Source organism: Notechis scutatus, chromosome 1 (assembly GCF_049901735.1).
Source record: "Notechis scutatus isolate UNSWTSFEM ecotype Mainland chromosome 1, rNotScu1.2, whole genome shotgun sequence".
NCBI lineage: Eukaryota > Metazoa > Chordata > Lepidosauria > Squamata > Elapidae > Notechis > Notechis scutatus.
In genome coordinates, this window is record NC_142009.1 from 198,107,944 (window position 1) to 198,121,616 (window position 13,673).

The 13,673-nt window shown below is 39.5% G+C and overlaps 1 protein-coding gene across 3 annotated transcripts in view; it reads left to right on the forward strand.

Annotated features, from left to right (window-relative positions):
- The window catches only part of ACVR1 (activin A receptor type 1), a 100,995-nt gene that overhangs the window by 28,233 nt on the left and 59,089 nt on the right, over positions 1–13,673 (forward strand). For 2 of the 3 annotated variants that reach the window (XM_026674582.2, XM_087949943.1), the window contains one exon: positions 5,881–6,046. The exons of the other annotated variant lie outside the window; for it this stretch is intronic. In XM_026674582.2, coding sequence (XP_026530367.2) covers positions 6,003–6,046 — 44 coding nt within the window. In that variant the 5' untranslated portion in view covers positions 5,881–6,002. The remainder of the gene's footprint in view (positions 1–5,880; positions 6,047–13,673) is intronic. 3 annotated transcript variants of the gene reach the window in all.

Below are 13,673 nucleotides of genomic sequence, written 5' to 3' on the forward strand. Positions count from 1 at the left end.
GATCATAAGACTGAGGAACAGATGTAAGCTCTTTTTTTTTTTCCTGTGCCGCTGTAACTTTAAACGGTTGCTTTTGAGGACTAGACTTAAATGTTGGAAATCCTCTTCTACTAACTTGTATTGGACTAGTATGTTAGATAACCATCTGTAACCTTCAGTGAAGAATCATCCTGTAATGGATTCATTTTTAGGATGATGATAATAGTAATAGTAGTAGTGTTAATAGTAACACCAACAGTAATAGGCGCTTTGGGGTGCAATCCCCAAACAATTGGAGCACTACTTGTATAAACATCAGCATTAACAAAATCACCACCAGTCAATTGCAAAAGGCAGCTTTACCCAGGATAGCTTACATTCTGTGACAATGCCTCTAGCCCCATAAAACATCAACCTCTTTCTATCTCAGGTTCTTAGGAAGGACTTGATAGGTGGATAAAAATACCAAATACAGTATAAACATCTGGCTGACTGTACGACAAACTATATACAAACAAAAGTTGTATAAAAATAAGCATGAACAGTAATCAATCATAGAATAACTATAGGTAGTCTTTCACTTAACAGCAGTTCCTTTAGTGACCATACAACGACACTGAAAAACGTGACATAGCCAGTTTTCGCACTTTACAACCATTGTAGTTGTCTTGGTCATGTGATCAAAATTCAGATGCATGGCAATTGACTCATATTTATGACAGTTACAGTGTCCCGGGGTTGCGTGATGCCATTTTGCGACTTTCTGACAGTCAAAGTTAATGGGGAAGCCAGATTTGCTTAACAACAATTAGACTCATTTTAACAAATCCAGTGATTCACTTAGCAACTGTGGCAAGAAAGGTCATAAAATGGAGCAAATTCACTTAACAAATGTTTCGCTTAGCAACATAAATGTTGGGCTCAATTGTGGTCATAAGTCAAGGACCACCTGTAGTTTTTAAATATAATTCTATTCGTAAAAAAAACCCAACACCCTAAAAACTAAAGCCTTTTCTGCTGAATTCAACTTCTGATGATTTCATGGATACACCTGTGTAGTTTTCTTGATATCGGTATCAATTAAATGGCTATACAGTATAAATGGCTTTGCCATTGCCTGTTTCTGGAATATTTTTGGACTTTCCACTTTGCACAATGCCTACAGCATTGATACTATGGTGGTTTTTCACCCCAGTACTGACTAAATCCAATTCTGCTTAGCTTTTTGAGGGCTAGCCATCAAAGTAATCTTAGATATGTCAGTAGGGATCTGTATTTAGATTTATGAACTTCCATTAAATGATCTTGGAAGAGTTGCTAAGCCACAATGGGTTAGGCTTGGAATACCATCTGAACCCAGACCATTAAGGGACTCTGCCAAGATTAATCACAGTTTATCCCCATGCTTGTGCTGCATTTAACTGAACCATCACATGGCAGGTGGTCCAAACAAGGAAAGAGGAATTAGCTTTATTGTTTAGTTTCCCTAACTCTCCAGACCTAGAGATGGGAGTCAGAAATGGTGTAAAATGGGTATATGTTTGTGTGCTTCTGTTTCTACTATTGCTTCTACTCACATTTTCCTCCACCACATACTCAATTAGTATCAACTCCAATTAGACACCCCCCCCTAATTTGGGGGATAGGGGAGGAATACACAAAGAGATACTAACCATTGGTGGGCACCCAAAGTAAGTTTGCTTAGCGTTCATATCTCTCACTTGCTTTGTAAAGTAATTGTGAGAAAAGATTGTGAAGAAAGAGCCGTACCATATATTAACTTGAACTCCCATTTTGCAAATGTTTAATATGCAGGTACTCCTCAGCTTACATCATAAATTGGGACTGGGATTTTGCTGTCGCTAAGTGATGCAAGTTTAAAGCAGGGGGCGGTAGGGAGTGCTGCTGGGGATGGGAGAGACTGGGTCAGGGTCAGGGAAGCCATGTTTGAGTGGGAGAAAGAGTAGGAAGGATGTATTGGGAGTGACTTGTGACCTTCCCTGCTGGCTTCCACGTTGACTTTGTTTGCGGGGACAGTCACAAACAGCAATCATGTCTCCGCAGCTCCTTGCAATATCATAATCATGGGCTGAGCGTCTAGATTGCAGTCACATGTGCTGTGTGGGGAGGGATGCTGTGATGCTAGAACAGCGGTCCCCAACCTTTGCGGCTTGGTGGCCCAGCCCAGGGGGAGCGGAGGAACCGGGATGCACAAACATGCAGCCCTGCCACTCACGTGAGTAGAGCTCCACATATGTACATGTGTGCCAGCCCGTTGCTTGCGTGACTTGAGCTGCATGTGCACTCTGGCCCATAGCCCGGGTGCAAATAGGCCACGGCCCAGTATTAGGCTGCGGTCTGGGGGTTAGGGACCCCGGGTTAGAGGACTGGTCATTTTTTTCACTGCAGCTGATTGTTAGTACCATAGTTGTTAAGTGAATCTGGTTTTTCCATTGATTTTGCTTGTCAAAAGGTGACCCTGGGATGCTGCAATGGTCATAAGTATGAACCAGTTGCGAAGCATCTTAATTTTGATCACATGATGATGGGGCTGCTACAAAGTTTGTAATTGCGAAAAGTGGTCATAAGTCATTTTTTTCAATGCTGTTGTAACTTTGGTCACTAAATGAACTTGTAAGTTGAGAACTACCTGTATTTTCTTTTTATTAACATTCAGCTTTCTCATTAGGGTAGGTCTCGTTTTACAATCACAACTGAGACCAGAATTTGCATCATAAGTCATGCAACTGCAAGTCAAGTTGGACCCAACAATGCCTATGATTTAAGAGAATCACCACGGTCATTAAGGAAATCATTCAGTTGTTAAGTGAATTCAGTTTCCCCAATGGGTGTTTTTTTGCTGGAAATCAGCAAAATGGTTGCACATTGTGATCAGGTCACGACAGGATGCTGAAACCGGCTCTAAATGCAAGCTGGTTGCCAAGCCCTCAAATTGTGATCATGTGACCATGAGGGTGATATGATGGCTTTAAGAGTGAGCACAGGTGATAAATCACTTCTTCCAGGGCCACCATAACTTTGAACTATAACAAAATGCTAAATTGTTGACTGCTTGTAATCACAACGTGAGAATGAACATTCTATAGGGAAGTGATTTTAAAAAACCTGAGTAGCCTGTTTATTATCTTTTGGGGACAGTATTGCCTGGTGGTGTTTTATTTTCCCCCTTTAGAAAAGTGGCAAATTGGGCATTTTCTTTTGAACCAGAAAAACTGTAAGTTGCCTTTGTTTTCTTCCTTCTGTCTGGGGAATAAGATTTCCCAAGTAATTTTGAAAAGTGGGAAGAAATTATCAGAATTGGCCATGAACTTTCTGTATTTTGAACGCTGGATCAAGGTTGTTTCCTTGCAAAATTACAAGACATTTCCTTCATAATGGAGGAAAAAACATATTTTTATTGGTTTTTCCAAAAGCTTCTGCTGTTCTAAGATAAAAGGGAAATGAAAGAGCACACATTGATTTCTGGGGTGACGTCATATTTTACTCCAGTGATAAGTTTTTCCAAGCCTTTTTAAAGAAGAATTTCACCGCTGCCAATTTTAACTTGTATCTATTGAAGTACTCTGCTTAGGTAGCATCAGAATTTTCTATTTAGAAATAGAATTTTTTATTTTATTTTCATAATTCTATGCTTTGTTCCATAATAAAAAAAAAAACTCAGGGAATTCAATAAAATGTCAATAAAAATAATTGTAATAAAAACATAGAGAAGAGCAGCTGCTTTTCGTTATGCGTTCCTAGATATAATCAAGACTAAAATGAAAATATAACTAAAGCATTTTTAGGACTTGCTGTTGTTCAAAAGTTTTTAAACGTCTACCTTGAATAGAGCTAATATCTTCATGGACAAAATCCATGTAGGAATACTTATTGATTTATATCTCCTTGGAATCTGATAACTCATAAAGGCACATACAATATAAGGAAAAATCAAAGCATCTATATGGTATCTGTGTGGTTGCTAAGAGTTGTTGGCACATAATCACATAATGACACATTTAAAATTTACAGTGTAATCAGAAAATCAATTGACACCAAACATATTTCGATCTTTTAAGCATGATATTTATCTTTATATAAAACATCAATATAGATGTAAAATATGTGGAAGCCTCTCCAAAATATTTCAGTTGACATACTGAATTGAATGTGAACATTTTTTGATTCAATTAAATATATCAACAGAGATATTTTGGAGAGACTTCTAGTGATGCTATGTATTGCCCATGTTTTATATTTGTATTGATAACTTTATTTGTCCTTTATCTTGAGTGTTTTCAATTTCCTAGAGGCTATTAAAGAGGGACCAGTCTATTCTCCACCAGAGAAATAGTCCAAAGCAGTTAAACCATTATGAGGAGCAGTTCCTCTTTTCTTTGGCTTTCCTCACCTCCTAAAAATATGGAACCAGAATGTGTTTCTCCTTGAGCAGTCTCCTAAGATGGGCTGATTTAGGTTAGAAGTCTCTTGGAAGGCTTGGAATGGCTTGCAATTGGTTTTTTCCCATCATATAGTTTCAACTAACTTTGCTTATAATTCAAGTATTAGAATTTGGTCCCCAGTTTAAGTTCTGGCCATTTCATTTTGTTTTGAAAATTTATATTGCTGCCTCCTCGCACATGGTGACCCAAAGATATAAAAACATATTAAAATAATAATAATAAAATAAAAAGCTAAGCTTTTTGACACCAACCAAGGATGAAAAAGACTTGGTAAGGATTCCCACCCCCCTTCCTTAATCAAGCTGCACTTTCAAAATGCAGCAAGATATTTCAGTGATGTAGTGAAATCAGTTGGTCTGAAGCGGTTTGTCGGGGTTGGTTGGTTTGTGATTCTGGTTATCTTTTTTAAAGCTCTAGGTCGGTTGGTTAAGCCCAGCAGAGGTTTACAAAACTTCTGTGATTAATCTTTCAGTGGCAATAAAAGAAACAAGGCAATAATCATCAGCCTGTTGAAAATTTGAGGTTCTCCTCTAAATTTTGGCAATACAAACTTGGGAGGCGGGGGCTTCATTGATTGCAAAAAATGAAATTGGGCCATATGGGGCCTGTGGATTTCTGATCCTTTCTCTAAAATATATGAGTTCAAAAAGAGCAGCTTGGGAACCACATGTCACCTACTATCCGCATCTGCGACTTTCAGAATGAACAAAACCAAACATTTGCGCTGCGTTTTGTGGAGGAAAGGTTGTTACTAGGGTTTTTTTTCCCCTTTGCATTTTGTGAGGCAAAATGGTGGGCGGGGAGTCCTTAAACTTTTGCCGGTTCACTTTGGGTACTGATCCCACCCATTTTCGATGTCCGGCGAATGACAGGCATTCAAACGTGATGGGACAGATCTGAAGGTGGCTACCAGAGCTAACTTTCAGGCTAACCTCTCTTTGGAGAAGAGAAAATTCTGCAGTTTGAGCTTAATTGCAGAACAAATTCTGTCTCATTTCGTTTTCCTCTGAATCTCTGCTGCAAAGGACACTGGTGGAAGAGCCTGTGATGATCAGCCATAAGCTGTAAACAAGCTTGCATGTACACAGGTATCCCTTCGTATAAGAGGGATAGATATAAGAGGGATTTATTTTTCTTATATGTACCCATTTCATGTATTCACAACTATGTATACACTTATACTTATTATCTTGTAAACAATTGGCAAATAAATAAATAAATAAATAAATAAATAAAATAGTGGAAGGAATTCTGGTTTCACAACTTAAAAATAATAGCAGAAGTCAAAGTAGTTCAAGAGACATATATAGCTCATGGTACTCTTTATTTTAAAACACAGCTCTTCTTTGATTAGTCACTCTTTTATTTGTAAAAGGAAACTATTTGTTCTCAGGGACAATACTGATCAGATTATATATTGTTTTTGCCTTTGCTCCAGAAAAACAGAAGTTTTACTTCATGGCAAGAAGTAATATCCTGCAACAGAAATTTCCCCCCAAACTGGGCAGAAGGAATCTTCATAAATTGTGACGTGCAGACCTTCAATCAGATTTTGCTGAAATGGGTTATATGGCTCGCAGTTCAGTCCTGGGATTTATTCTTAAGTAAGTATATGTAGAATGGAAACTTCATTAAGCAAACAATACAGTGCGTCAGTCCCATATTTTTTCTTTTTAAAAAACATTTGCTTGCTATAGGATAGTTGCATGGAAGCATTGCATCAGGTGTGTATTTCATTGCACCCATAATCTGTTGGAAAGATACTCTAGATTAAGAAGAAACTTAAGAGGCCATGGTAGAGAAGAGTTAAAGGAGCAAGAGAAAGTCCAGCTGTTCCAAGTTGGATAATAAAATGTTGGGTGTAATCCCATTGTTTTCAATTTTTCATTTCAAGCTTTTATTTTTGTTCAATGTTAAACATTTTATCAGATGCAGCCTTCTAGTAGATAAAGAATCAGTATAATATGATGATGCACGGAATATTTTTGGCATTTTCTTTTCCCTCCCCTTTCCCCTCCTTTCTTTTTCTTCTCCTTTCCTTTTCCTTTTTCTTTCCCCTCCCCCTTTGAGTTATTTTTTTTTTACTCCTGGCCCCTGCCTTGACAAGTCCCTACAGTTTTCCTGGCAAGGTTTTTTTGGATCTGATTTGCCATTGCCTGTTTCCCAGGGGTGAGAAAGAATGACTGGCCCAAGGACAACCAGCTGGCTTTATACCTAAGACTAGACTAGAACTCAGTCTTACACCAAACTGGCTCTCACTATTTCTTAAGGTAAAAGTAAAATATATTAAAAAATTCATGTATCAGCTCTCAAGATATATATTGTACTCCAGGCTTCACAGGGGCTAAGGCAGAAGAAAAAGTATTTTAGCATAATATATCTGAAAGATATAAGATCAAAAATGGTTGCTTCAAAGTGGGATGGAATACGCTTGACTTTCTATAATAGTCAGTTGACCAGTGAAATAAAATCAATTATCCTTTGAACATTATGAGAAATTCAGGATACCGTTATATTCAATCCAGTAAATGTTGAGTTGAATGGCCTTCTGAATCTAATCTGTAAATAATTTTTTATTTACCTTTTAATGTATATTATAGTATAGCAAAAATAACAATGAGGCTTTGTAGTGTAATTGTACCCATGTGTACTTTGCTTCTTATATCCCTGTGTTACTGCTTGATCATTTGGCGCTTGGGAATATACCTGGTATAACTCCTGAATGTTTACTTATATTTTTATTTCCATACCACTATTATAAATAATAATTGACCACAGTTTAGGATTTAATATGTGCTGCTTCTCTGGGCAATTCTGGTCTTCTTTATTTCAACTTCAGCCATGGAATCCTAATGTTCCTTCTTGCTGGCCCTCTTTTCTGTTTTTCCTGACTATGCAATTAAAGTTGGCCTTTAGGCCAACATTGTGGGGCTGATTAGAGCCTTGTGACAATTTCAGGGGCAGAGCTCCAAAAGCCCTCTGTAAAAGGTCTTTAGTTGGAGTTAAGCCTGCAAGCGCCTATGGTTTCTCATCTGTTACCAGGAGTAAAATACATTTTATGGCTTAATGGATAAATAGGAACCCGACCAAGCATATTGAAGTCTCTGTGTTGGCAGCAAGAAAAGCCACAGCCCGCTATTGGTATGCAGCCTCCCAGTGCATTTGCACAGATACCCCTCTCCTGTTTGCATATACTCATATTCCTATATAACAATTACCTGTGGTTGTCCTGTCTCTTAACAGTGAGAAAGAGGAATCCCTGAGGGTTGCTACTCAAAGTGTTCTAGAACCTTGAAATAGCTTCCCCTTTGAATTTTCCAGTTGAAAAAGAGGTGAATGAAATCTTCGAGGAGCACTGTTTCATGATGATCCAAGCACCTTGAAAGCACTGAAGGTTAACAGTTTAAGTTAACTTTAAGGGCAAATGTTACCCTGGGATATGATTATTTCAGGTCACTGGAGTAGCAGTGTCTCCAGTGAAGTGCTTTTTGGTGGATAAACAAGAATGAAGTGAATCCCTGGGACACCTCCTGAGAGAATAGAAGAAATTAGCTGTTTTGGGAACCTAGATTTGATCATTGATTGATCGTGGGCCAACATATTGTCAGGTCCTAGCAACAGCATAACATAACTTGATCTTTCAGGTCATCCAAGGGTGCATACTGTAATTGAGTCTAGCTACCTTGCTACTGGTTATCCTCGCCCTCTTTTTTTCTTTTCACCTTTCCCAGCATTAAAGCTTCTCCAGAGAGCTAGATGTTTGCACAATGTGTCCAAAGTATGATAATTTGAGCCTGGTCATTTGTATTTGGTATGAAACCTCTGGGTTGTTTTTTCCCCAGTAATCTATTTGTTTTCTTGATTGGATATGGCATTTTCAAGGAGTCTTTTACAACACCAAGGTTCAATATCCTTCATAGCTTATTTCTTCAAAGTCCACCTTTCACTTCCATAGAATGCTACAGAGGATACATGGCTTACATGGGACTCTAGATATTTTAAAAATGTTTTTTTTTCCGGGGGGTTGGGGGTGGGGTGGGGATAAAGACATCAAATGGGGGGGGGGCGGTCGGCAAGCAGGAAGAAACGCAAAGGGGGGGGGGGGGGGGGGGGGGGGGGGGGGGGGGGGAAGCGGGGGGGGGGGGGGGGGGGGGGGGGGGGGCCGGTCCCCGGGGGGGGGGGGGGGGGGGGGGGGGGGGGGGGGAAGGGGGGGGGGGGGGGGGGGGGGGGGGGGGGGGGGGGGGGGGGGGGGGGGGGGGGGGGGGGGGGGGGGGGGTTTGGGGTGGGGGGGGGGGCCCCGCCGGGGGGGGGGGGGGGGGGGGGGGGGGGGGGGGGGGGGGGGGGGGGGGGGGGGGGGGGGGGGGGGGGGGGGGGGGGTGGGGGGGGGGGGGGGGGGGGGGGGGGGCCCCTCCTTTTGTTTCTTGGTTTTTTTTTTTGTTTTGGGCCTGGGGTTCAAAAAGGGGGGGGGAGGGGGAATAACATATGTTTTTTTTTTTTTAGTATAAAGACATCATGCCATATGGATATTTTCCCCAAGGCCTTCATAGCTGTTTACCTATTGCTAATCTGCAGCATATTTCTTGAGTGCTTGTTTCTTTATTATTGATGGTTCAGCCTAAAAGGTAGATACTATCCACCGTTTTGACATCTGCATTGTCAGTACTAAGACTGTTGTACCTGTTGTCATTAGTTTGATATTCTTTAAATTGAATTTTTGTACCATTTTATTTTCAGCGTAATCCTTGACTTTTATTACTACAGCTTGCAAAAAGCCAATATTTTCCTCTAAAGTCCTGCCTTGGATTTATGGCCAAGCTTTTAGAGAATCTTGTAACTAACTATTGGTTCAGTAATCAGTAGATCCCAACAGTCGCTTGGGTTGCTTTACCTATATTTCATGACAAAAGAAAGGTATGGAGATAGCCAATTAAAATTTGCTTTCCCACTGACTTAATGTGGGTAACTGGACTACAAAGTGGTATAAAATATATCAGAGGGAGGTTGGAATTTATTATGTTCCCATTATCCTAAGAAAAGATCTTATGTTGAGCAGCGTTCCTAATACAGCGAAAGCAATAAGTAAGACAGTTTCATGCAATAGTGAACGCAATTAGTGAATTAATGGGTAGAGACCAGCAGAATTCCTACATGTTTGAGAAGTGAACAACAGAAATTAACAGAAATTTCCTTATGTATTCCATGTATGTGCTCTTTCTAGGAACGTTTAGTACATTTAGTTTATCCAAGGACTTTGGAAAAGTACTGAAGCCTAATTAAAATAACAAAATTAGGGTAATTTTGCATACAAATAACAGCTGATGATAGTCACAAGTATTACTAACACAATATTCCTTTTTCTTGTCTTGTATATATATTTGCCTCGAAAACTAACAGGACACAGAGCCAAATTATTTCATAGAGCAGTTTTAAAACAAGCTTATATATTTCTCCACCCTTTCTATTTTACCCAGAAAAAAATTACCTCCAGAGACTTGGATATTGTGCAGAAATTGACCGATCAAAGGCTCAATATTTTTGTATTTTAAGCACATGTGTAACATATATTAGAGAACATTCTTACACTAATGTGTGTTAGGCACTTTTATCCCTTGGCATTTGCTTGCTTTCACTAAATCCAGGCTGATAGGTTTTATTGGAAGTAAAATAGCTGGGTGTTTTGAAAGCTTTTGATGGAGTGTCAAAGGATTCCTTATAATTACAGGAAAGTTCAATACTTTCAGGTTCTTTAGATTGATTCTAGTTTTTTGTCTTTTTATTAAAGGTAATCCTAATGCAGGGATTTGTTTAATGCAGAAGGATATAAAAGATGGGCTGAGTGTTACTTTTATGATAAGAGTAACCTCACTTTGAAAAGTCTTCCCCATTCCTTATAGGAGAAAAGTTAGAAACATTGATGAAATGTTGGTATTATTAATGGCTTCTTTGCTTGGATTCAGCCTGAGCAAAAATGTGCTTTATTTCATCCAGATCAGGAATGAGAAATTGATATTTTTTGCAAATTATATATACCATTGTATACAAAGCGGTGAGCAGTAGCTCATGTGATAAGACTCTGGGCCTGCGCACCACTGAGGTTGTGGCTCAATTCCCATGAGCAAATAAACCGGTAGGGCCTCCCCCGATTGCCTACTGACATTCCGGCGTAACAATAACACCGCCCGAAAAAATCCTTTCACAGAGGCAGCCAGCCACCTTGGTGATCCCTGGTAACACATGCCATACACTAAAAAAGTAAAAATAAAATAAAATAGAATTGATTGGACTCTTGGAGGACTTTGATTCCTACTTCACCAATGACTACCATTTTGTTCCTTGTAGTACCTCCCCTGCTTGGTATCTGGTTTCAGGACTTTTCACTTTTACTTGGCCCACTTGCTTCCACATAGTACTTCGAACTATAGTCCTTCATATACAACATTCTCAACCACGACTCAAACCAAAAAAGTTAATTGTACATAAGGAAGACTGCTGTAACCACAGTCTTGTATCCATTATGTAGCATAGTTGCGGTCCAGCTCAGTGCCGCCATGTGGACAAATTGAAAGCTTACAATTGAGCAGTCATTTTATCTTCTGGGAAAATGAGATAGCTAAAGAGCAAACATAAGAGTTTCTCCTCCTATAGTGTCTGCTCCTCCTCCTTGGTTTTTCATTCCCAGGTTCTTTTTCAAAACAAAGGATTTAACCTTCTGGCCTGTGCATTGTCTCATACCTGAGAAGTTTACTGAAGAATTTTTCCCCATTGCAGTCAACAAACATGACCAATATTACAAAGGTTGCTGAGCTATGGTGAGAAAGGAGACAACCATCAAAATGCATGTGGATCGGTTGTGTTTACTGTTCAACATTCACTAAGTAAATCTCTTGTCCATGGTCAGTGTTAACTTTACACTTAGTATGCCCCAAAATATATATCTAATGTAATTCTGAGATAAGAAGTTGGTCAGACAAGGGCTGACATTAGAACATGGTTATGAATCTTTAATTACAGACTTAAAATGCCATTATTTACCAGCTGAGTTGATTCCATCTCTTCTTTCATATTAGTTTGAGTCCTTTTGCATTAAAGCCCAGAATGAAAGAGGATTCATTTCAAATTCTGCCCAAACTTGATTTAATCATGTCAGGTGGAAACCAGCCAACTACATCAACTTGCTCATCATTCCAACCCAGCAAAGGTTCTTCTTCAGAGCCAGATATAATAGTATTCCCCCTGTGCTTTTATACAGTATATTCAGCATATCCACAATGAAACCTCTCCTTACGTGGGGGGTTTATATTGATGTACTGTCCCTTTTACAGTAATATTTGAGGAAGACTCACCTCCCACTTCTTGCTAAATGCACTGAATTATCCTGAGGAATTTGTTATTTTTCTCTTATCAAACAAGAAAACAGCTATCACTCTTAAGACGCAGCAACGTTCTGTATTGCTGCTGTGAATGTACACAAACAATTAACTATACTGCACATGACAGACATCCGCATACCTGGTTCATTTGTCTTTTGGTTATGTGGGTGCTTTGTTGGTTTTCTCCTATCTTTCTGCTGTAATTAGATCATATATGTTCTATTTTATTCAGTCACTGATCAAATAAATATCTCACACTTAGTATATCAAGCAGGCTCATCTGTGTTGTAATCCCAGAGCAGCCTTTCCTCTATTCTAGAAAGTAGCATTCATGGCTGCTCTTTTCTAGCACTATACTGTGCTTCAAAAGCTTGTTGTGACAGGAAAGTTACAGGAGGAGAATGATTAAACTTGCTGTTTAATCTTGTGATGTGGCAGAAGTTACATTAGGGCTCCCTAGAGATTACATATAAAGTGTCATGAATTTTAAGGGCAAGGAGAGAAAGCTGTTCATGTGAAACACTTTCAAGAGTAAATAACAAAATGCCCCTTAGTGTGAGAATGTGCCTTTTAAATAGAATGTTTCCCTTATATGTCCCAGGGCCTTTTGTTTTGTCTTTCCTGGTAGAGACAAAAAACATCAACAAAACAAAACAACAAAAAAGAATTTTCTTAGCAAATAAACCAAAAAAAGAACACTCTATTTTCAGGTGTCAGGGAAGAGCGAAATAGCACACACAGAGGCTGCATTGCAGCATTCAGATTTCTAAATGTGTTCTTGGCTTAGTCTATCATTTGCAGATGGCCTACTCTCTGGGGATATGCTGCAACCTTTTTAAACTGGCTTCCCTCCTCCCTTTACTATTCTTCTACAATTAGCTCGCTTGTTGTCTCCCAAGACATTATACTGCCTTTCCCTGCACAGATTTGTATTTTGTGGTGAACATATTTAATGAACAGCTGTGCATCTGAGTCACGCTGCAAATTATCCATCCCCCCACCATTTTCTCTCTCCGCCTTTAGCAATAAGGTAAAACTTCCTCAGCTGAAGTGTAAGTAAATTCTATCAGCTTCCCCAGTGAGATAACATTGGGGAAACTGGAAAGAAAGGATGGAATTGGCAATTGCATGCATCAACTCGAGACTTCTTCAAGTTGAGCTCAACTCCTAGTGACTACATAATATATCCAGATAAGCTTTTTGGCCCGAGTGCAGCATAGGCTTGTCACTTCTTTCTGTAAATTTCTGTAAATTGCACCTAGGAACTTCTTAGTTAGGGTCCCATTTAAGTTCTAACTCACTTTGACCCTGGTTTTCTTTTTCCAACATCAGCCAGCGTCCCTAGGCACTGCCCCTTGCACTGTGTTGCATTCTCTAACTTTTTTTCTTTTTTACGGCGAGAAGATTTGTGCATATGATATTACAGTCTCCCCTAAACACTCAGGGTGCAGAAATTGTAACTGGTAATTTCTTGGAATGGGTATTTCTTTGTGTGTAGAAATTCTACTGGCTAGAATTGCTCAGGTTTCTATTTATGGCAGCAGTCCTTCTGTAAGTGTGAATGCAACACATTGTTAACACATTTTAAGTATCCTGCTGGCTAAAATAGCATGTCTTTCATTTATGGAGCAGCTATTCCTCCAGAACTCAAGAGTGTCTCAGGTTAAAGGATGTCATGGCACCTGATAAAGACTGACTCGTGTCAGTAGAAAAACTGCCTTGCCCATGTTACAGCCTGCCAGAATTAAGTTTGTTGCATTACAGCCTGCGAGCATTGGAAATCTGAGGGGCTGAGCCCTGAAATGCTCTCTAGGCCAAGAAGAAAATATCTGGGGCATATCTTCAACAGACTATTTCTTGG